Genomic DNA, 24,504 nt, shown 5'->3' with positions numbered 1-24,504 from the left:
GCAAATTATAAGACTACGTCTTCTGAAGATAATTTACGCTACTCGGAATGGCTTGGAGTAGCTCGAAGACGAAAACTTAAGGAGCAAAACGACTGTGCAAAACTTAAGACAAAAGTAAGGAAAAGACCTCAGCTGAGAGTAACTAGATGTGAAAAGAAACAAAGGAACAGAACTAAAAACCAACTAACAAAAACCAACATGAGTAACGCGCACTACACGCAGTTTTTAAAGGTCGCTCCAGGGCGTGTCGAAAGGGCAGGCCATCGAATCACGTGAGACGGTTTGTGACGCGCGGTGTAATCTCGCCTCATTGAGCTGAACTAATCAATGATTCATACGAGGGGCTCATCTGCTTCTCACTATGGTCAATCACATATAATTTCAAATACCAATTTTCAATGGCATTTCAACATTGTTCACAGCATGCATTAGACACTTTCTATGGTTGGGTGAAAACATTAAATGATAATCATTGTACAGTTTTATCCCAACAGGTATAATAGCTCAATGAATAACTAATACAAAAATAAAGGTAGGAATAAAGAGGGGCAGATTATATTTGTCACGATTACGGTTACTTATCAATAAATGTGCCAAGTCAAGCATATTCAATCTGACGGTTAGGAAACTCTGGATGGCAGTATGGTTTCGTGGTGACAATTCATACAAACTTTTATAAAACCGTTAAAATCACAACTTGGTCATACTTCAGGTCAGAGATACGGGAAAAACATCAATATTATGCGTACCCCGAGTCCTGCAAGTTGAAAACATGAAAAGTTAAGTTTAAGATAAAAGTCTGGTTATCCTGGGGTATTGAGAAAAAGCACACAGACATGAGTCACTAGTTGCTTCAAGGGATGTCCGGTTTACGACCCATCAGCATTTGCTGATGTTTGTGGATTCCTCTGAAGCCTGCCATTTGTCTCTTCAGGCAGCCTTGTTGTATGGAGTCCTCGGGCTATTGGGGAGTAATTAGCATAGAGTGGGACATCCTGATTTAGAGATAGGCGTTGACCTTTTGGCTCTCTTTCTTCAGTGTGTGAGTAAAGTAGTTTACTGAGCCAGACTTCCTGTCTCTCTTCGAAATCAGATTGCATTATAGGTAAACCAGATGGTCTATAATTCAGTTGACGGGTTTACACCTCCATTTCCCTTGAGTATCAACAGAAAAGGAGGGAAAGGAAGAGGTCATTTGGAGGCCGGTTCTGCTACATGTATTTAAACCAGATAATAGAAATTGCACTGATGTGTTGTGTCCTTCCTTTGTTTCGTTGTAAAGATACAATATCAAAAGTAAAATTTTGTGCATCTGTTGGCAGATAACCTGTCTACATTTTTTCCGCAACAGGCGCGCGGCTCTTGGCAAAAATAGACCAGGAAACTGCAAGTAGGCAGTCATATTAGTATTAGTGTGTTAATTTTTGCGATGGCAAGATAGCGATTTCCTGGAGGGACTGATAATACACATTTTGATGCTTGAGCTTAACACTAGAACCGCTGACGTAAAAAAATGCATTCTTGGTGTGCTTCTGAGTACTATGTTTTCCCGTGACTATATTTTTTTAATAGTTACTGTTTATATTCATTGCGTGAACAGTCTGAAAAAAGAGACAGAGACACAGAGAGGAGGACACAGACAGTCACACAGACAGAGTGATGAAAAAGATCACTGATAATTAACTACAGTATATTAAGCCTATGATGTTGAACATCGCAGTGCGCAGTGCGAGCCGTCTGCTGCGCAACGAAATCTGGAATCTTTCAGCTCAATGACATGACTTTGAAAGCACCAAGTGACTTGTTTTAACGAATTTCGTTAGTATAAAAACTTGAATTCTGTGCGGTGGTTGCAGGATTACTATTTCATGCTTCTGCACTGGCACACCCGTTAAAGCATGAGGACCAGAGATGAGAGCTGTTCAACAGTTTATTGTCTTCATTTACCACAGGCAGTTAACTGATCGATGATTGAATGACTAGAAACAAAACAAACAGTATAAAGTTTCTGAATAGATCCAATCAAACATAACTGAGCAAATCAATAAAGTAACATTAAAGTAACAATAACTATGACAAATCATAACTTACTCAGATAATGCATCGACTATTCAGTCAGCTGGAGAGGAGATGAGAGGCAGCACCATGTGGTGGCCCTGCTGCAGCAAACAAAGGAAGAGGCTGAGCAGGCCTGACTCAGGCCTTTTAACAGTTCAGTTGTGGCCTGATAGGTGGAGGCCAGGGCCCACCCCCTCAGAAACCCAGGCAGGTAGGGGGATTTGCTACAGTTAGATTAAAATATGTAGAACTGTAAAATATCACTTCCATGAAGCTGTTCAGTCAGACATTAACAGATCACCGGCTGAAATTGGCATTTCGTCCTCCCGTCCCTCCCTCTTCAGCACACTGTAAATGATTTCTGTCCAGTAATATACAGTACACACACATACAAGACTCTGCGTATTGCTGGTCGCCGCATCAAATAGCGACCCGCAAATCTAAAATGCGCTACAAACAGGAAACCCACCAACTGAAAAGCAGAGTGGCTCCGCGAATCAGGCAGAGTATTAAACATTTAACTGTTTCGCAGTTCAAAATGCTAGAAAAACGCGACGCACAACTTCTGTTATTCATGATTAATTTTCTGGGCACAAATCACTCGGCACGCGGAGATGCGCTGGGAGCCTCTCCAAAGGTGGAGAGAGATGTGGAGGAAAAGGCAGGATGGGCAGATGAGCAGATCCAAGAAGTTTGTGAATGAGCACTACAAAAATGTGGATGATTAAGCATAATTATATTTAAAAAAACTGCACAGGGTGCTCTACTAGACAAGCAGTTTTTCTTACAGCAGTGGAGGCTATGTGCAGATCTAATGAACAACAAAGAAGACTCAGCAAAGCTGACACGGTGACCAATTATAATGACTGCTCCTCCTGGTGGACTGATCGAGCGAGTGCAGGTAGTTTCCGCAAATGGAGCTTAGGGGCGTTACGAGTTGGCCCCGCGCCGATGACGTCATCGCAGGGGATCTCATTACAGTCACGAACCCGCCTACTGCAGAGCAGGGACTGGTCACGGACCCGCCAGGGCCCCAGCACGAGATTAGGGGAAATTCGAGGCCGCTACATCTATATTTAGCCTATAGTAGTTTTGTGAGCTGGTGCTGGGGCTTCCCATGATACGTGTAGTCATCCCATCATGCAAAGTGCTTCGGATACGTTGGGAGTTTCCTGACGCCCTGGGAAGATACGGATGCTTAAACCCCCCCTCCTTCGATTGAATCTTGACATGTAACTAGCGATGACCTCCTCCCGGTCTGGATGCTCATATTGTGAAGACAGGTCCGGCAGGATGTTTATCTTCAGAATCTCAGCTCTGTACGATGATGGGTCGACAAAGTGAATCACTAGCTTCATTTACTAGATAATTGAACAACTGGTAATATAGTGACATTTTGCACTTTGAATTTTGTAGATTCTCAGGTGTTTAAGTGTGTATTTTTTTTTTTTTTGTTTATTTAGTGTGTTGAAAGTACCGAGTTACGGTTCTTTGTGTCATGTACAATATAAACGCTTATTTTTTGAGTGAAAAAAAAAGTTGCAAATGTTGCCTCAGTCTTCACTGGTTTGGCTCTGCACTCTCCCTTCTTGAAAAGATGATGATGTGGTGGCTTGTGCTCTATCAGCATTCTTGCTGTAATGCAGTGCATTACAACATTAGTCCTTGCAGGACACAGTAGTCTGGACAGCTGTAACAAAAGTATTTTGTTATGATAAGAGGGAATACTTATGAGTAAAACATGACAGCACTGTTACAGTATAAATTTAAACACTAAAGGCTGCAACAGCTCACCACTACAATTCAACAGCAGGTAACTGTAGTGATGCACTGGCCTATATAAAAAGAGAGAATTGACATCGACTTTATCTTACATGTATAGCTATGCCAAACGCTACATACAGCATTAAAAAGGATCACTCATAAATAAACTCCAAGAGAAGAAATTCATTGTGCAGAATGGTTGGCTGGAGTGTAAATTGTGCTGTGATGTAGCAGTCTCAACTATGCACTCGTTTTGCCCTGGACTATGCTAACATATTTCAGTTTAGAAAACATTTCCAAATGCATTATTTTCACAAATTCCCGAAGCTTAGACCTGGCCTGTGTGTGTCACTTGACCGACTCAGTTGATGGGCTTGCATATGGAGACCATGCTGATTACTAAGTAGAAGCTAGTGGTTAGCGTTAGATTGTGCCATATGACAAAACACTACTTGGTTAGTTTGTGTAAAACTGCAAAATAACCACAGCCATGTATTTGTAAATGCTGACATCTCCCTTGAACATGCATTAAATCATCTGCAAGATCAGAAACGTGTTACACAGAATGTTTGGATTCTACTGTAACTTGTGGTGTGATGTACCAAAAGCTACAGAAGCAGCTAGTTAACTTTTGACAGCTGAAGTTGTACTTTCGAAGTTAGCGGTTAGCCTTACATCGTTCTCTTTTGCAAAACACACGCTACAACTTGCAAGAGCTTGTGCTAATCTACAAAAGAAAAACACAGCTAATTATTTGTATACTTACATGTCCCTCGTCTGCAGGTATTCCACACAAAGCTGGAAGTGACCCCTCCTTTAGAAAAAGTTTCCTGGCTAATCCTGCCTCGTACTGACTGAGGTTGCAATTGTGCCAGCTTCTTACAGCGCCAAATTCAAATCAGCTCGCTTTCAGAAATCCATATCTCTCTCAAAAAAGCATGGACGGTCTTATTTCAAACTTTGTATGCGTGTGGCAGCACCAGAGACCCAAAATAATACCCAAATCCCAGAAAAAGGGAGTTTTTCATAATATGGGATCTTTAACATAAAATAAGATGGAGAATAAAATCCACTTGATAAATACGATTAAAATAAGGATGAAAGTAGAATACAGAGACTGCATTACATAAGAAGAAAAATAAGACCCACTGAACAATAATAATAGCAAAACAAAGTTAAAAATACATAAAATGCATAAAATCAAGTATGATACAACATTTTAAAAAAGCGCAGCAGTGCATGTCATCATCTTGTCTGTTCAGTTTTGATACTTCCGGGTTTATTTTGAAGTCTTCCCTCATGTTTCAGATTTTACTTTACTTCCTGTGTTTTCCCACCCTTGTGATTGATTAATTTCACCTATGTCTAATTAGTTTTCCTCCCTTGGCTTGCTGTTTCCCTGGAGCTTGCTTTTGTTTTTGACTATTGGACTATTTTTGTAAATAAATTATTTTAATTGCTTTTGTGTTCGCTTCTTCTCTTCCTGGTTTCATTACAACAGTGTATGTATATGTATGAGACAAAGTGGAAACAAGAGTTTCAGGCTTGTATGAGCAAACTCATCACTAGTTAATAGCAAAAGTGATGAGATATGTTTTCACCTCTTTTAAAAATATTCAATCAATCAATCAATCAATCAATCAATCAATCAATCAATCAATCAATCAATATCCCTTATTTAACCAGGTAAAAGACTCATTGAGTTTAGAGGGCAGCGAAGACAAAGTTACAACAATACATACAACAACAACAGCAATCACGCACTATAGTTCGAAACAGAAAGTATTTACAACATTGACACAAGAGCACGTGACAGGTCAAAATAATTTAAAACCTTTCGGCAGTAAAACAATTTAGAAACAAGTACATTGCCCAATAGAACTGGCTTCTCTGTCCTTTAAGATGGACTGAAATTTCCCCAAAGTGATCAGTTCAGGTAGCCTCAGATCTTTCTGTAAGTCATTCCATGACCAGGGGGCAACATATCTAAAGTTTTTTTTTTTTTTTTTACCAAGATCTGTGTTGGCTCTAGGAACCAACATGCGGAGGACGTCCTGTGCGCGAAGGCTGTACCGACTAGAATCTCTACACATATAAGAACACAAATAGGTGGGAACCAGCCCGAGAAGAGATTTGTATATAAAAACCATCCATTGAGAGAATCTGCGGAGAGACAAAGATGGACAGTTTGCCGTTGCATACAAAGTGCAGTGGTGGACAAGATTGCCACAACCAGTCATAAAGCGTAAATCACAGTGATATACAGTATCCAGTTTTTTTAAGTAAGTGTCAGGTGCATTCATAAAAAGCAAGTCTCCATACTCTAAAAAAGGAATGAAAGTAGTCAGGATGAAGCGTTTTCTAACTTGTAGGGAAAAACAGGACTTGTTTCTAAAGAAAAAGCCCAATTTGATTTTAAGTTTAGACACAAGTTTTTCTATGTGTGATTTCAAAGACAAGTTTTCATCAATAACAATTCCCAAGTACTTATATGTCGTGACCATTTCAAGCTCAACTTCATGAGCAGTTGATATTTTTGGAATGTTCAATGGCAGTTGTTTACCATTTGAGAAAAACATTACCTTAGATTTATCTGCATTTAGCACTAGTTTAAGCTAAGACAGCTGGGATTGACCAACATTGAAAGCTGACTGCAAGAGCTCAAGGGTTTGCGCTACAGTGGGGGATGAACAATATAAGACTGCATCATCTGCATAAAAATGGAAGGCAGCATCCAATACATTATCACAGAGATTGTTTACAGAAATGGAAAACAACAACGGACCTAATATAGAACCCTGAGGCACGCCCTTTATTACAGGTAGGAATTCTGCAAGCTCTTCCGTGATATCTTTAAACAGGGTGTTCCAGAGCTTTGCAGAGTAATTGACAGGCTGTATCCCCAATTGTCTTTCAGATGTTGTTGGGATGTAGTAAGAAGCAGCTAAAACTGGACTGTCTTCTTGGTTCTGGGTAATAGCCAAGCTCAGTTTTGAATCAGTTGAAGTTGAAATACAGGCATCAGTTTTTTAGCACCTTTTGATTAGCGTGGTAGCATAACTCAGTCTTGCTCCCCTCCATCTTCTTGTTGGAGACATGTAAGTGTTACGGGTCCCAAGGCTGGTTCCACCGTAACAAATTAATTTTTTTTTTTTTTTTTTTAAGCTTGATGTCACGATTCCCTGCAAACACAGATGAAGTTATTAAGAGGAACGAAGAGCTGAACTACCTGCTTTCTTCCCGAATTTCCTCTGTTTATTATAAGGCCCACAACAGTAAAAATACAGCCAATAATAAACATTAAACATTCCCATGTGCAATATTGTCCCTTTTGTGTTATTGTCCATAGTTTGGTTCATTGCCCATGCCTCATTTCAATAAGACACATCAGCATGATCTTCCCTTCATTCCAGTCAATTCCATCACATCCCAACCAGATGAACATTTCTATTTGTTTAACTGCATCAGCATTCTATTGCTGCTATTCCTCTGACTACTGTTACATTCTGTTCACTGCACCTTACAGGTACTACTAATTTTACTGAGTAACAACATTTAACACACTCTATTTACATAACACTTAACACATTGCATTGGGAATACTCATCAACTTAAAACATATTGTCTGTTTCAATCGAACTCACAAAACGAAGGTTTCTTAACTTGAACTTCAGCTTAATACATTTCTGTAGCGAACTTATACAAAACTATTATTTACAGGCTATAAGTAGAAATACTATACAGACCATCCGCCAGGTATTCAGGGCCATCTGTAAACTATACACACTCGCCAACAATGTGCTCCGCTTCACAACGCGGTAATTAGCTTTTTTTTTTCTATTATGTCGCCGTTCGCGATTCTACACTAAACTCTGAACAAAATTAACATTCAAACCCGTCAACACACTAATCACACAAGCGACACAAAGTTAAATTTTAGGAGATAATTTCACCCTTCTCGTGGCTTTCACAGTGTACTGACCTGCAAACACGGATGAAGTTATTAAGAGGAACGAAGAGCCGAACTACCTGCTTTCTTCCTGAATTTCCTCTGGCAGGAGAACAGAGGTGCCCACCTTAGGAATCCGGGTGCAGTGCCACCCAAGATACTAGTTCTGGCTCCCCGCTCCCCGAGACGTTCATTCCACAGTACCTGTGAAATTAATTACTTTGGGTCTACCCCCGCAATACTGCAATATTATTTGCTTGTTAAAAATAATAATAACAAAAAAGCACAAAAAGTGCTCACAAATAATTACCATTATAATATGTAAATAATAATTTTACACCTTTTGAGTGTATCACATAAGCATGCCCTCCATTGTGTTTCTCATATCTTTATCAAGTTTTGCAGTCTGCTAATTTGCATGGCAACTCAACACTATTATTGATGTGGGACTTGAAGCATAGATTGGGATCTAGGATAACATATTTGAACAGAAGACTTGTAACCTCAGATTTAATCCAGCATTTCACAGGGCTGAATAGGAGGATTTCAGTTTTGTTCTTGTTTAACATGTTTGTTATTGATGTTTGCTGAGAACAGCCTGCTGAGCTTTTGTAAGCCTGACTGTGGCCGTCATGTACCATAGAAACTTCAGCACTTCAACTCTGTTCAACAAAGGGTCAGGCTGAAATATTTGTACTTCAAAGCACAGAGTAAGATTTCTTATACTTTGACAAATTGTTATGTTTAACTCAGTATATGTCAAGTCCATCAAACAGCATTTGAATTATGTTAAATCTCAGCTGTTTACACTTGTTCGATTAACTCATTATTGTCTAATTTACAATAACACTTGAGGGGTTAATGCCCGGTCTTAGAGAGTTTTACAGACAGACAGACAGACAGATAGATAGATAGATAGATAGATAGATAGATAGATAGATAGATAGATAGATAGATAGATAGATAGATAGATAGATAGAAATTCCTGGTATGTATTTCTAAAAAACCATTCAGGTAAAGACTTATTGTTGTGTTCTTGTTTTGTGTTATGAAAAAATATGCAGACATTTGACATTTAACAGTGTTTTCCTGTATAACCATGATTTTAGATTTTTTAAATTCTTTGTGGCATACTTTCAACAAGGTGTTGGAAACATTCCCCAGAGACTTTGATCCATATTGACATGATAGCATCATGCTGTTGCTGCAGATTTGTCGGCTGCTCATCCACGATGTGAATCTCCAGTTCCACCACATCCCAAAGGTGCTCTATTGGATTGAGATCTGGTGACTGTGGAGGCCATTGGAGTACCGTGAACTCATTGTCATGTTCAAGAAACCAGTTTGAGATTATTTGACCTTTGTGACATGGTGCATTATCCTGCTGGAAGTAGTCATCAAAAGAGGGGTACACTGTGGTCATAAAGGGATGGACATGGTCAGCAACAATACTCAGGTAGGCTGTGGTGTTTAAACAATGCTCAATTGGTACTACGGGGCCCAAAGTTTGCCAAGAAAATATCCCCCACACCATTACACCAGCAGCCTGAACCGTTGATACAAGGCAGGATGGATCCATGCTTTCTTGTTGTTTACACCAATTTCTGACCCTACCACCTGAATGTCGCAGCTAAAACTGATACACATCAGACCAGGCAGCGTTTTTCCAATCTTCTGTTGTCTAATTTTGGGGAGTCTGTGTGAATTGTCAGACAGGAGTGGGACCTGGGGTGGTCTTCTGCTGCTGTAGCCCATCTGCTTTAAGGTTCAACGTGTTGTGTGTTTAGAGATGGTATTCTGCATACCTTAGTTGTAACGAGTGGTTATTTGGGTTGCTGTTGCCTTTGTATCATCTCAAACCAGTCTGCCATTCTCCTCTTTAATCAACAAGGCCTTTCCGTCCAAACAACTGCCGCTCTCTGGATATTTTTTCTTTTTCTGACCATTCTCTTTAAACCCGAGTGATGGCTGTGCATAAAAATCCCAGTAGATCACCGGTTTCTGAAATACTCAGGTCAACCCATCTGGCACCAACAACCATGCCACATTCAAAGTCACTTAAAACCCTTTTCTTCCCAATTCAGATGCTTGGTTTGAACTTTAGCAAGTTGTCTTGACCACGTCTACATGCCTAAATGCATTGAGTTGCTGCCATGTGATTGGCTGATTAGCTAGTTGTGTTAACAAGCTATTGAACAGGTGTACTTAATAAAGTGGCCAGTGATTGTAGATAAAACAGAGTATGATAACTTGCTAATCCAAAAATTATATTCACAAATGTAAATGACATTTACATGTAAAAATCAAAAGCTTGGGAACTGGAAGAATTTACATTTGTACATCGAAGGACAGGTTTGATCTACCTGTGTAACTGAGATTGACCAACTGAGATTGACCACCGATAACTGACCATCTAGTGACCTGGTGCAACCAGAACAACCTAGAGCTCAATGCCTCTCCTGCCCCCCACCACCCTCTGTGACTCCACTATTGACACTGTGGAGTCTTTCCGCTTCATGGGATAATCTCCCAGGACCTCAAGTGGGAGCCGAACATCAGCTCCCTCATCAAGAAAGCACAGCAGAGGATGTACTTCCTATGGCAGCTGAAGAAATTCAATCTGCCAAAAATAATGATGGTGCACTTCTGCACAGACATTTTTGAGTCCATCCTCACCTCCTCCATCACCATTTGGTATGCTGCTGCCACCACCAAGGACAAGGGCCGACTGCAGTGTGTCATTTGGTCTGCAGAGAAGGTGATCGACTACAATCTCCCGTCTTTTCAGGATCTGTACACCTCCAGGACCCTGAGGTGTGTAGGAAAGATAGTGGCTGATTCCTCCCACCCCAGACACAAACTCTTCAAGGCACTCCCCTCTGGCAGGAGGCTGGGTCCATCAGGACCAAAACCTCATGCCACAAGAACAGTTTTTTCCCATCTGCTGTCAGCCTTAGTGACAAGGCCCGGAGCCCCCCCGACACTCTTCACACTCCACCTCTGCTTCTACTTGTCACACTGACATTTCCATAACACTATGCATTACATTGACACTCAGCCTGGATTTTTTTCTGAAAAAACAGACTGTGGTTCGGAAAAACAGACATTGCTCCTGAAAAAACAGACTTGTGTATATATATTTATCCATCCATCCATTTTCTATACCCGACTATCCCTTTTGGGGTTGCAGGGGTGCTGGAGCCTATCCCATGAGCCTATCCCAGCGAGAGGTGGGGTACACCCTGGACTGGTCGCCAGTCGATCGCAGGGCAACATATAGAGACAACCTTTCACGCTCACACTCACACCTACGGGCAATTTTAGAGTCACCAATGAACCTAATGAGCATGTTTTTGGTGATGTTTCTGTGGGAGGAAGCTGGAGTGCCCGGAGAGAACCCAAGTGAGCACGGGAAGAACATGCAATCTTCGCACAGAAAGGCCCTTCCCGACCCGGGGATCAAACCAATGACCTTGTTGATGTGAGGCACGCGCACTACCTGCTGCCCCACCGTGCCACCATATATATATTTACATTGTTATATTTTATACTTTTTTGATAGCTTATTTTTAGTAGATGTGTCAACCACCAACTTTACCAAAACAAATTCCTGGTATGTGTAAAATCGTACTTGGCAATAAAGCTTTTTCTGATTCTGATTCTGATTCTGATCCATGGCACTTTGTGTGGTGCTGAAGTAGCAGACGGATTTGTAATTGAACCTTTTTTCTCTCAGTCCAATCATTTTGTCAATTTCATCTCGGATCTATAATATTCTCTAAACTACAGTATATGCTATAAATGCTCAATTGTATACTACGTTGTGGCCTACACATCTGGTGGCAAGCATTATTTCTCAAAATTCTGATCAGATTTTTATTCAAGGTCAGAGTTTTGGAAGGACTTGGGAAAACAAAATAATATTTAATCAGTTAATTAAAGTTACATCTCTTCTGATTGTGCCAGCACAAAACTGATGAACTGATGAACAACTTCACATCACTTCCTGCTCTCCTACAGAGCAGATGCTTCTCCTGCTTGCTCCCTGCTTTGCTTTCATTCTTTCGCTAATATCCTTGTTTTTCTCTGCCAAAAGTTTGAGAAAGTGGATCCTGGATACTTATACATGACAGATACTTAAATTAATTAAAGAAACAGATGGCTACCACCATATTTTTAGCACTTTTTTTTAATCTCAGTACTGTGCAAGTATGACTACCAAACAGCACACACCTTTTTTGCTGTCTCTGTGACTGGAAACCTGCGACGAGGACAGAGAGAATATGACAAAATCTGTGAGCTGCACAGACTGTGACTGACTGACTGGACTGACAGAGAGAATTGCACAGCTTGAAAAGAAAATCAAAACCATTCTGATTTGGGACTCTATAACCAGGCATGTAAGAATGGCAAACACTGAAAATCTCACCGTGAATGACACATATGCCAGAAAGCTAACAAAGATGCTGCCAGGCATCCTCTCTGCACATCCAAGTGATCCATTATTATTCATGTTGGATCTTTTGACATTATGTGAAAGAAAACTGGTTCTGAAGTCCTGAAAGACTTTTGCCTGCTACTGGACAAACTGATCGATTGTCAATCAAAACATATATTTATATTGGGCCCCATTGCAACCCTGAATACATGGCTGACATCAGAATGCCTCAAAAGTATAATGACAACTTCAATATCTTTTGGAACTGTAAAGAATGCTTTAGGCCTTTAGGGCACCAACCAGCGTCATGCCCTTGGCATACTGTACCAAAACAAGAATACACAGATAAGTGCCAGGGTCAGCCTGCACAGGCAGGAAGCCTCACCAGACCCTCTGCTTCACATCACTCAAGGCATCCAGAGGATATCTCAGTTCCAGTCAGGGATTCAACACCCCTCATCCCTCTCTCCACCGCTATCTCTTTCTCCCGGGATCCAGTCTCAAGAACAATCACCTATTAAGGAGTTAGTGAAAGCTGCCAGAGTGAAGCTCAGTCAAATTGGTGAACTATTAAACAGTAACCACAGACATCATCACTCAGCTGTCCATCAGAAATGAGACAGACTCCATGCCACTTCCTAAAACATACTGGTGATCTTAAACAGCCGGTGGCATAGTCACATCGTAGCAATCAGACCATCATGTACCTGTCTCAGTAATCTGAAATTGTTCAACCACAATCAGTCTTGTCTCCCATCACAGAATCCCTACAGCTGAAATGAGCTCTTTGAGCCCTCCAAATTATGCTTTTTACCAGTCAGTCAGACAAAACAGGAAAGGAGGAGGCATTGCAGCCATTTTTTCTAAATAATTTGTGTGTAATGTCATTGACCTGGGTGAATTTACATCATTTAAATATCTTGCTCTGGAGCTGAAAGCTGAAAGAAAATGGAGGAAAACTGGGCTCACAGTTCGCTGTAATATATTTACGGAAACCATGACTGTCTATAACAAAGCAATACGTCTGACAAGAAAGGATTGCTTTTCCAAGATTATGACAGAGAATGCTGGCAATTCGAGAATATTATTCTCCACTATTGTCCAGCTGCTTTACGCTGCCCCCACCCGCCAACAGTTCTTTGCATTCTTTGCAAACTGTGAAGAACTTGCATCATTCTTCACTAACAAAATAACCTCAATCAGAGCCAGCAGTGTTGCTGATGTGGACAAACATTAGCTCAATAAACCCTGTAAAAAAGATGCAACCGTGGGGGAAATTCACCTGTATTGCATTAGCTGAGTTCTGTGAGACTGTCAATGAGTCCAACTCATCCACTTCATATGTTGACCCTATTCCTACAGCATTTTTAAAAGCAGGTGTTCAACAGTGTTTCAAGCCATGTCCTGAAGATTATAAATACATCTCTGCAAACAGGCATCTTTCCCAATGTGTTGAAAACAGCTGCTGTAAAACCATTACTAAAGAAACCCTAACCTAGGTAGGAATGCACCCTCTAGGCTGATATCCAGCCTTTCATTCATCAGTAAGGTAGTGGAAAAGATAGTTTCAGTGCAAGTTAACATCTTTCTTAAAGAAATTAATATTCTGGAGGAATATCAGTCCAGCTTTATAAAAACACCACAGCACTGAAACTGCTCTTACTAAAATCATAAGCGACCTCAGACTAAATTCTGATGAAAATAAGGTCTCAGTTCTTGTCCTAAGTGTTTGATACAATTGACCATGGTATCCTAATCAAGCATCTTGTGCAGTTAGTTTGTTTTTTCTGAAACAAACTGGTTTAAAACATACATCAAAGGAAGAAAGTTTTAATCCAGTCTTCGAGATCATGTGTTTGAGAATCATGACATCTGTTTTGGGGCTGCTCAAGGCAGCTGCCTTGGTCCATTACTGTTCTTATTATACATGCTGCCACTTGTTGAAGTCATTAGAGAACACAATGTATGTTTCCATAGTTATGCAGATGATACACAACACTACATCTGTGCTGAACCAAATGATGCTGCAGCTATAGACTCCATTACAAACTGTCTCTTGCCAGTAAATAAATGGATGAGTAATAATTTCTTCAATTTAAACAAGGACAAAACTTTATTTCAAGCTGACTTCATTACTGTGACGCATTATTTACTGGCCTCCCGAAAAAAACACAGAGACTTCAGCTCATTCAAAACTCTGCAGCTCTTCTATTAACTAGAACTAGTGTTGCTTCCTTCAGTGAAAATTATGACTAAATATCATCGTCAACAAACCTTTATCATGTGATGAAAATGAGATGAGATCATGTAATCATGCTGGTCGTGTGACGATAACTGTAACTACAAAATAAAAACTCAGCTAAAATGTGTCGTCATTTTTGTTGACCAAAATGAGACGAGATGAAATGCTATAATGTTATTTTGTCTCGTTTAGTCGGATGAGTCCTGTGTCTCATTCAGGGGCTGCATCAGTTCGCACTGCGTAGTCGCAGGCGACGTCACTTCCTCAGTCAATACTCACGGCATTATTTAGACGATGCAGCTGCAGTAGGTTAGCGTTAACGACAGACAACTGACAGAGAACGGGACTAACGGCCGGCCAGTCGGCTTTGGTTGGTAAAATAAATATGGTGTGAATTCAAATCGTGTCTGGAATGGATGTATTCTTGAGTCAATAAGGTAACAATAATGTAAGACAACCTTGTTTGAATTGTGAAATGGGTTTGGCTAAAAGAAAGTTTTGGTTTCGTCTGTACTACTAGGTACTTATACTATATTGACTGGCTTTAATAGAATTGCATTACTAAAAAGAGACTAAAATACAAATTTCATTGACTAAAACTAGACTAAAATGTCATAAGTTTTCATCGACTAAAACTAGATAAAAATAGTCACGTATAATTCTGACTAAAATAAGACTAAAGTGCTCAGACTTTTAGTCAACTCAAACTTGACTAGACTAAAAAGAGTATGAATGTGACTAAAACTACTACAAAATAAAATGACAGCTTGACACTAAGACTAGACTAAGACTAAAATTAAAACTAGCCGCCGAAAACAACACTAACCAGAACCAAGAGGAGAGAGCACTACTAGTCTAGTCTAGTCTACTGGAGGTTTACAAAAGCAGTCGAAAAAAAAATTGGGGATGCAGACTTTCATTCGTTATGCCCCAAATGTCTGGAACAATCTTTCAATCAATCTTTATTTATAGAGCACTTTGCATACAACGTAAAACAAAGTGCTTTACATGTTAACACCCCCCCCATCTCAACACCCCAGCTTCCTGATTCACTTTCGTGCTTTATGCATTCTATGTATGTATTTTAACCTACCTATACCGTCATTTTGTGTGTGTGTGATTTGCCATATTCTAATCTATTTTTACCTAGATTTTAACATTATATTGTGTGGTTTTATGTATTGTCTTAATTCCATCTTATTTTACAGTCATTTTTATCTGTTTTTATGTCCATTCATTTATATGGTGGTCTCTGGGGCAACACTGGGTTGTGCCCTAAAAGCAGATAAGATCCACAGTGAGATTACATCCATGAGAAGACGTTCTGACAGGGCTGAGACATGCCTGTTTTGGTGTAATCGAGACCTGTGGTGAATCAGTATCTGTAGAGAAGGAAGAAGATTCTGATGTGTCTGCTTTCTGTGATTCTCAAAGACACCAGACAAAACATTCTTTTAGAGCTTCATCCTAATAGACTTCCTAGGATTTTTATCCTTATTCTACTCTATTTCTGCCTATGCATTGTCTTTTTTTAAAAATTGTATCTTTGTATTTTTTTATTGTATTTTTATTTTTATCATTATATCTGTCTTATTTTACATGAATTTTTTATCCACCTGTTGTATTCCTATAATATTGCTATAATATTTATTCACAAATTATTTTACTACACAGTTATAAAAAAGACTAGAGGGGAGAGAGAAGATAACTGGATAAAATGGTATTATAAATTCTGAAATGTCAGTTATGGTTAAGATGTCCTGCAGCAATGTCTTTTGAGAGGTGTACATGGGTGTGTGTTGGTTGATGGTGTTGCGGTGGGGGGTGCTCACATTGGGCCATCACCCCTGTTAAAAATTAACAAATCATTGACCATATACATCTCTTCCCCTCAACATCCTACAGTAGCTGCAGTAGCATTTTAGGCACAGATAAATTAACACTTTTCACAACAGTCAAATAAATTTGCTCATTTAAATCTTCTATGATATTCTTAGATTGAATATGAACTAAATTACCCCATGTACATGAAAGAGGTGGCTCTTACTGATTAACCCAAAGAGAATTATCACCAACTCTGCAGAGTGCTTTAGCGTTTTTCAGTTCAATGTTGTGGTTTTACAGCCCCCAGCATTACTGTTTTGTTTGTCTGAGCTTTGTTATTAACCTTGTCTACAGCAGCAGCAAAAATTTGTTCTTAGCAATAAACTCTGAAACACCCACTATACACTACCTACTCAGCACAAAACAGTAGACAGACAAACTTAGGAACTAGCTGGTGAACATAGTGGAGCATTTAGTTGCTAAAGAGCCACATATCAGTCTCTGGAGTTGATGAACATCAAAATAGAACTAAAAGGATAGTGAAGATTTACATTCTTCAGGTGGACACAGACATGACTTCAAGTGTTGCTCAATATCTGTTGGATGTGTAAGTAAGCAACTTTCTACTAACACGTTTTTAAGTGAACTTACAACAACCTGAAAGTTTTCCATCACTCTTTTTCATGCCTGTAGCTATGCAGAAAGATGACATCCACATCAGTGGCGGCTCCTGACAAATTCCTCTGGGGGGGCAACTGTTGCAATCATGGCTAAGATGACCCATTCAATGAGTAAAATAAGAATAAATAAAAGTCAGATAGCTAACTTTACAGTGTTATTGTATTGTTTAATTTGGTTTTCCTGTTATATCCGTGTTACTGCCGCAACATGACACCGTTCCGGGCTCAGGTTTCCGGAAGCGGGAATTGTGGTGGGTGGCAGTCTGTCAGCGGAATCCAGCTGGATACGGCACGGAACCAGAGGGACGACCGCGCGATTTTTGTCTCTCTGTTTTTTCCCTTAACGCAGTATTTCTCAATTCCGGTCCACGGGCCCCCTTGCCCTGCATGTTTTAGATGTTTCCTGCTTCAACACACCTGATTCAAATGAGTGGCTCGTTATCAAGCCACTGCAGAGCTTGATGACTGGCCGATCATTTGAATCAGGTGTGGTGGAGGAGGGAAACATCTAAAACATGCAGGGCAGGGGGGCCCGAGGACCGGAATTGAGAAACACTGCCTTAACAGAAGCAAAAGCAAACGTCTCTGACTGAAGGAGAGGGGAAAAGGATCTCCACATTTCTTCTTAAAGGTAAGTCACATAATGTGATATAACTATTTCATAATTAACGTTACTTATGCTAAAGCTCATAAAATGTTTGAACTTTTCTGGAGTAATTTGTCCATGCCTGATATTAAGAGACTCCCATGGTTTAAAAGATGAATATGGAAATATGAAAATGAAATCACAAGGTTTAAAATATGTCTTACATATAACTTAAAAAAAAAAATTATACCTGCAGAAACCCTATTTTTTTTTTTTGCATCCCTATTGATTTGGTAGCCTAATATTGACAAATTACTTAATGGACAAAAGGATAGATTTTGTTTTTGTTTATTTTTTGCGTTACTTTCTGTACTTTGGCATTACTGACAAATTTTCTCTCGTTCTTTTGTACACTGTTAACCCGGAAGTTCATTTAATGCAAACAGATTGAGTAAATTACACTTTTAAATATTAGTTTTATCACATTACTTAAACGGTATGAGTATATAAGGAGCATATGAGACAGTCATTAAGTGTACTCATTTATTTAAGTTTAATAAACTTGAATTTTCGAGTTTTACCTCTGTCCTGTTCTGATTGGCTCAAAACTCACTACAGGCTAAAACATGGGACTTATGCAAGAACTGAGTCCTTTCCTTGCTTGCATCAGGAATGTATGTGTACATTCAAGTCTCTCAGTGCACTCCATAGCCATTTATCCCGCTTTCACAACAGAAGTGTGGACCAACTGCAAACTGCAGAGTCTCAAAAGAAGTTTCGCTGTTTGTCGTGTGAATTTCTTGAACCCTGCACTGAAACTGAATATTTTGCTCATCTACGGAATACTCACTTAAAAGTAAATCACAAAGTTGATTGTCCTTTTAAAGACTGTACATTTCAGAGCAGTGTATATTCCACTTTCAATGCACACAAAAGTAAAATGCATAGAGAGCATACTTGGAAGAATTTCAAGTCTGAAATAATTGTCAGTACAAACAGTGACAGTGATGAAGCAGCAAATCAAAGTCAGGGTGAGGTAGAGCAACAGGAAACTTCTGACACAGAAGACTTCAATGTCATAAAAGAAGCCTGTGATGATCTTTGTGGTTTAGGAAAACAGCTTGAACACAATCTAGCATCTCTGTTATTGAAAATGCAAACTATTTTGCATATCCCAGAGAGTGCTGTACAAGAAGTGATACAGCACCTTTGCCAAATACATGACCTGTCACAACCATTACTATACAATAATGTTAAGGCAGTACTTAAGAAACATTATCCAGATGTGAATGACTTAGTTGTAAAAGAAATAATGTCTGCTGTTTCAGAAAGTAATGTGATGACATCATTGTGTGGCAAACATGGATCTCTTGGAACTGTAAAAAGGAGGGCAGCCTATGTGAGGAATAAGTTTCCCCTGGTAATGCCTATAGATTATGTTGTTGAAAAAGGCACAAAAAAAGTTGTATATGTGCCCATACAACACATGCTACAGAAACTACTAAACAAAACTGACATTTAAGAAAAAGCAATGTCAGAAAAGGTGTATGTTCCACATGAATATAGTTCATATGCCGATGGAGAGCACTGTAAGGAAAATAACCTTCTTTCACTGGATGAGTTCACAGTTGCACTGATACTGTATCTTGATGACTTCGAAGTAGCCAATCCGCTGGGAACATCAAAGCTGAAACACAAAATGAGTGCAGTATATTGGGTTATTGCTAACATACCGGCCAAATACAGATCAACACTAAACTCTATTCAGCTTGCTCTACTCTGCAACACCTCCACAATCAAACAGTGTGGTTATGAGAAAGTTCTACAACCTCTTATCCATGATCTTGTCTCATTAGGACAACATGGTGTTTACATAGAGCAGCTAGGTACCAGTGTGAAGGGAACAGTTTTCTGTGTAGCAGCTGATAACCTTGCCGCCCATTCAATTGCAGGTTTCCATGAGAGCTTCACAGTGACCAAATTTTGCCGAGTCTGCATGGCATCCAGAGGTGACATTCAGCAAAAAGACGTAAGTTGTGGTTTGTTTCATCTCCTAGATAAAAACTCTCATGACAGGCATGTGCAAGATGTGATGAAAGACTCAAGCTTAAGTCAAAACTCGGGGGTGAAACGACAATGTCCTCTTACTAAAAATCTGGAACACTCCATTTGGTCAAGGGTTACCCTCCGGACATTTTACATGATGTCTTGGAAGGAATTGTCCCCGTTGAGGTGTCTCTGTGTCTGACAGACCTGATTACCAATAAGTATTTTACTTTAGATATGCTAAATGAGGCCATCAGATCGTTTAATTACACATTAACAGACAAAATTGATCAGCCTCAGACAATTGGCAAAGGATTTTCAACCAAAGGGACCATTGGGGGAAACGGTCACGAGAACTGGTCCGTCATCAGGCTTCTTCCACTTTTCATTGGTCACTGTGTCCCTGAGGGAAATAACCCTCGGGAAATTCTCATGCTCCTCAAGGATATTGTGGAGCTTGTTGTGGCACCTAGGCACACTGATGACACTCTGCATGTTTTAGAATGCAAGTTGGCAGAGCACAGAGACTTGCTGCAGTCAACCTTTCCAAATTTCAGATTGCGACCAAAACACCACTATGCAGAACATTATCCTCACCTGATAAAGAAATTTGCTCCTTTAACTGATGTTTGGACAGTGAGGTTTGAGGGTAAACACAAATTTTTCAAAAGAGTAATCAGAGAGACCCAGAATTTTAAGAATGTGGCCCTGACTCTTGCTACTAAAAATCAAAAAGCCCTCAGCTACCATTTGGACTGCAGTTCATTTTTCAGACCAGCAGTTGATATGGCAAAGGTTACAATGGTGTTGGTCACATCTTTTCCCAATGATGTCCAGAGAGTACTCCCTCAAAACATAACCACTCCTGGCTCTGTGCTTGTTGCATCATCTGTCTGCATTGACGGAATCAAGTATAACAAAGATATGATGCTCTGTGTTGGTTCCTGTTCAGGTCTGCCTGAATTTGGTCAGATTACAGAGATTGTAGCAGCCAATCCAGCCATTTTGTTTTTCTGCAAAAAAATGACAGCATGGTACCATGAGCACTTTCAGTCTTACCAGCTACAGTATGTTACACTGATGGCCCCTCTATATGTGTGGTTAAGCTGCCTGATTTAAGTGATGTCTTTCCACTGTCAGCCTACAAAGTACAAGGGAAGCTTAAAGTAACTCTCAAGTGATTTGTTATTTGTTAGAACTGTTGTTTCTTATTTTTCCTCAGATGGCTACACAAGAGAAGCTGACGATGAGAGTTATTTTTTTTGAGGGGGACATACGAAAAATGACGATGACTCCTGGTCCCAATACAGTTGATGATTTAATCAACTGGTCTAAGAAATCGGTTGAACCTGATTACAACTTTGCTTTACAGTACAAGGACCCTGAATTCAACAATGCACATGTAATCTTACAGACATTTCCGATCTCCCTGAGAAACCTACCATCCGAATTATCCCTGTCTTTGATCTCCTCTCAGTGCCACAAAGTGAAGTAAGCAGTGAAATGAGCAGCCAGCCTGACAGAGACATCTTGTCTACCTCATCTCTGGAGGGTCGAAAAGAGTGGCCTGATGTATTTGACGTTCCAAAGTTTCCTGTAGACGTAGAATATAGATTATGCCAAGGAAATCTGATGTATCTTTGTGATGGCACTTTACTGAAATTGACAAAGGATATGAAGCATGATATTCTAGAGGGACTGGCAGAGAAAATCTATGGCTACAAAGCTTACCCATCAAAAGGGGAGTTTGAAGTTGTCGCCAAAGCCTTGGTAGCAGAACACCCCTGCCTTAAAGAAGAGGGCTCGTCATCTGGGTGCCAGGGATGGATACACAGTCTCAAATTCAACTGGGCAACTACGGGACGAAAATGCGCCAGCTGGGACTGCCTGATGTAACAGTTAACAGTGGTAAACGTGGAAAATACAGTGCTAATGGTGAGCCTTCGCGCAAAAACATTAAGAAGGCACGAAAAGGGGAGGTGAACTACCTTCCAGAATTTCCAGAGGGAATTGATGCTTCTAGGCTTGAAGCTCTTCGAGAGGCCATGGTCAATGAAATGCGGAAGAGAAACCCAAATGATTCTCTCATTAGAAAAAACATGGACATCACATTTGCCCTTAGAAGAGATGAGGTTGTAAAGCATGAGCCTGACATCAGCCAGATGGTGCAACGCTGGCCAGCGCTCTTCACAGAAAGCCAGGTTTGTGAAAGTGTCCTTTAAATTTCTTGTCTTTTTGTTATTTGTGTTATAAGTAACTCTGCATGAATATCAAAATTGAGTTTATTTCATATGTTTCAGGTGTACTTGGAGTTTAACAGGGTTGCTGGTAGAAATCTTAAAGAAGAATGCTTTGGTGTTCTTGATGGTTTGTGTCCAAGCATGATGGACATCTTCAAGGGGAAGAAAGGAGGTCGGGTAGGCAAGCAGCTAGCTGACCTGCTACAACAGACAACAGTGGGTTGATAATTCTGTTTTTTTCTTGTAAGGCTGTTGATGTTTAGTTCATACATATTACAAAAAATAATTTTCCCACCTTCGCTTATGGTAATTTTTTGTCTGAACAAATAAAGTGTTATACATTTCCATGTGTTACATCTCTTTTCAGAGCACTGAGCCAACAGCTATTAGGTGTCTTATCCTGAGAGGTCTTCCCATCATACTTGGCGATGATGCATCCATGTTCTTTAAGAGCAGTTTGTTGAGTTAAGTTTTCTGATCATTTTTTCTGTTTTCCTATGTTTTGTTTATTTGGGATGATTTAACTTGATAATGTGTCTTTCTTGTTAGCAAGAGTAAATTAATTACTGCATTTTGTACTGCAAATTTTGCAAAAATTCAAAGGGCTTGTATATTGACTTGATTTATCCAAAAAACAAAATCTAATCCACTGAGAGGCTGATGCTGGAAGTGGGATTAATCCAAACATCTTCAATGTATTTCTAATATTTTCCTTTATTGATCTACACACAATTATTCCAATAGTAACTTGAAAGAAGGACAAACAAAATTACTCAAATTAGGCCAGTCAAAAAACAAACAAACTGCACACTTCTCCCTTGTCAGCACCTGAAGAGTAATTAACCCTGTTTCTATTTTTACCTTTCACATATCAAACTGTCCAATACACGGCCTACTGACAAAACATGGGATCTACACCACAACAGACAACTATACATGAACACACAAAAAATGATAGCTTGTTTACACAACCATTATCCAAAATAAACCCACTGTGAATTATGAAAATCACAATATAAATGAAGACCACACAACTGATTGCAGATTAATTGTTGTTAACTTATATCCTCTTTTTGTCTTAACCAGAATATCCTCTTTTTGTCTTGTTTCTCACATTATAGAATGACTCCGTGGACATTCCAGTGGGAATCATTTGCTACGAGGACACCAGTGCTGAAAGCCCAGCAAGCCCAGCAAGCTCAGCATCCCCAAAACTAAACCCTACAAGAGTGGGGATCATACTTGAGGGCATTGTTGTTATGGACACCCTCAGCAACCTACCTCAGGCAATGTGCCTCCTGTTTGGCTTTACCTACCCCTCCACCTGCAGTACCCAAAGTGCTTAAAAAGCACATTCATCTTCATTCAGCAGGTGATGCTAAATTTGGGTTGCAGTGAGCTACCTCCCAAGGTTCAAAAGCTGAAAAATGATCTTGCAGTGTAAGACACATTTATGCACATGACACATTTCTTGATATCTGTGTCTGAAACTTTTACCAACTCTGTGCTGTCTGCATAGTTGTTCTTAATGGTACTGTTCAATACACTGTATGTTGTTTTATGGCAAACACAAACTTCTTTTTTTCAAAACTTGCAGTGTAAAACACATTTATGCTCAAGGCACAGTTCTCCATGTCCATGTCTGGATTGCTGCACAAATACACTGCACTCAACAGAGCAAATTTTCTTGCAGTTGCTCATTTTGTATGTGATACTTATTATACTACATAGTTTGTGTTTTACTGAAATAACTATTTTTGTTTGGCAAACAAACAAAGCATACAGTTTTTCATTTTGCATTTATAGTAAGGTACCTGCTGCTACACGATCAGTGTTATTTTTTGTTGTTTTTTTTTTGTTTAAATGTGTTTATTTATTCATTTTCTGAACTCGCAGCGTAATTCACATTTATACTGTATGTGATACTTCTAGTATTTTTTTTTTTTTCTCTGAAAAAATAGAGGACACACATGTTAGAAAGTTGCAGTTTGACAACTCCGCCCCACTGCATAAGTGTTCTTAATGCCTGCATTGTTGTCTGGTACACAAAGCATATAGTTTGTTTCTACTGTACTCACAATATGCTGCTATATGGTGAGTGTTAAAAACTGTGCTGTCTTGTTTTGAATTTATATCTGTAATTACACACATTGTTTTACATAATCTGTTGCATTGTTGTGTGTAAATAAACAAATAAAATGTAGTGCATTGTGTGTGGTCATTGACAAAAGAATAATTAAATTGGGTAAAACTAGAATTTTAAGTTTATTTGACTCATAATATTAAGACTGTACTACTTTTAAGTAGACTCCACATTTTTTTTTCTATTGCTGATTAATTAAACCATCTAAGTAACTATAACTTAAAATGTTAAATTCAGACTATTGCACATTCAAGTTGACTATACTTGAACAAATTAATTTTCTATTACTTAAACCATTCAAGGCAATCACTTGATGAAAGTGGATTAAGTACAATCAACTTATCCGGGTTAACAGTGTATGCAGGTACCTCCTGGGAATTAAATTGATGTTGTCGTTGCTATTTTTTAGTTAGTTATTTTGTTTTGTTTTTTAAAATGTTGTTAAACGAAGAACAGAAAGGCTAGTTTTAGCTGGTTAAAAGAACTTTATTGTGGAAAAAAAATTAAATGGTCATACCAAAAAGAACTTTATTG

At 39.4% G+C, this 24,504-nt stretch overlaps 2 protein-coding genes across 2 annotated transcripts in view; both read left to right on the top strand.

The window, feature by feature from the left end:
* dok4 (docking protein 4) overlaps nt 1-24,504 on the top strand; it is a 193,113-nt gene that overhangs the window by 69,105 nt on the left and 99,504 nt on the right. The gene's annotated exons all lie outside the window — the stretch shown is intronic.
* Nucleotides 19,438-24,010, top strand: LOC139330292 (uncharacterized). Its single transcript, XM_070961129.1, has 5 exons — nt 19,438-19,570; nt 20,810-21,788; nt 21,888-22,043; nt 22,195-22,291; nt 22,949-24,010. Exons 2-5 carry the CDS (start codon nt 21,411-21,413, stop codon nt 22,951-22,953), a joined length of 636 nt encoding a protein of 211 aa, XP_070817230.1. The 5' UTR covers nt 19,438-19,570; nt 20,810-21,410; the 3' UTR covers nt 22,954-24,010.

This window comes from Chaetodon trifascialis, chromosome 1, assembly GCF_039877785.1.
Source record: "Chaetodon trifascialis isolate fChaTrf1 chromosome 1, fChaTrf1.hap1, whole genome shotgun sequence".
NCBI classification, from domain to species: Eukaryota; Metazoa; Chordata; class Actinopteri; order Chaetodontiformes; family Chaetodontidae; genus Chaetodon; species Chaetodon trifascialis.
This window is presented reverse-complemented; position numbering and strand designations above follow the sequence as displayed.

Coding starts and splice junctions, on each gene's coding strand:
- LOC139330292 (XM_070961129.1), top strand. CDS start 21,411: ATGGATACACAGTCTCAAATTCAACTGGGCAACTACGGGACGAAAATG. Junction 21,789..21,887: donor CGCTCTTCACAGAAAGCCAG/GTTTGTGAAAGT, acceptor CATATGTTTCAG/GTGTACTTGGAGTTTAACAG. Junction 22,044..22,194: donor ACCTGCTACAACAGACAACA/GTGGGTTGATAA, acceptor ATCTCTTTTCAG/AGCACTGAGCCAACAGCTAT.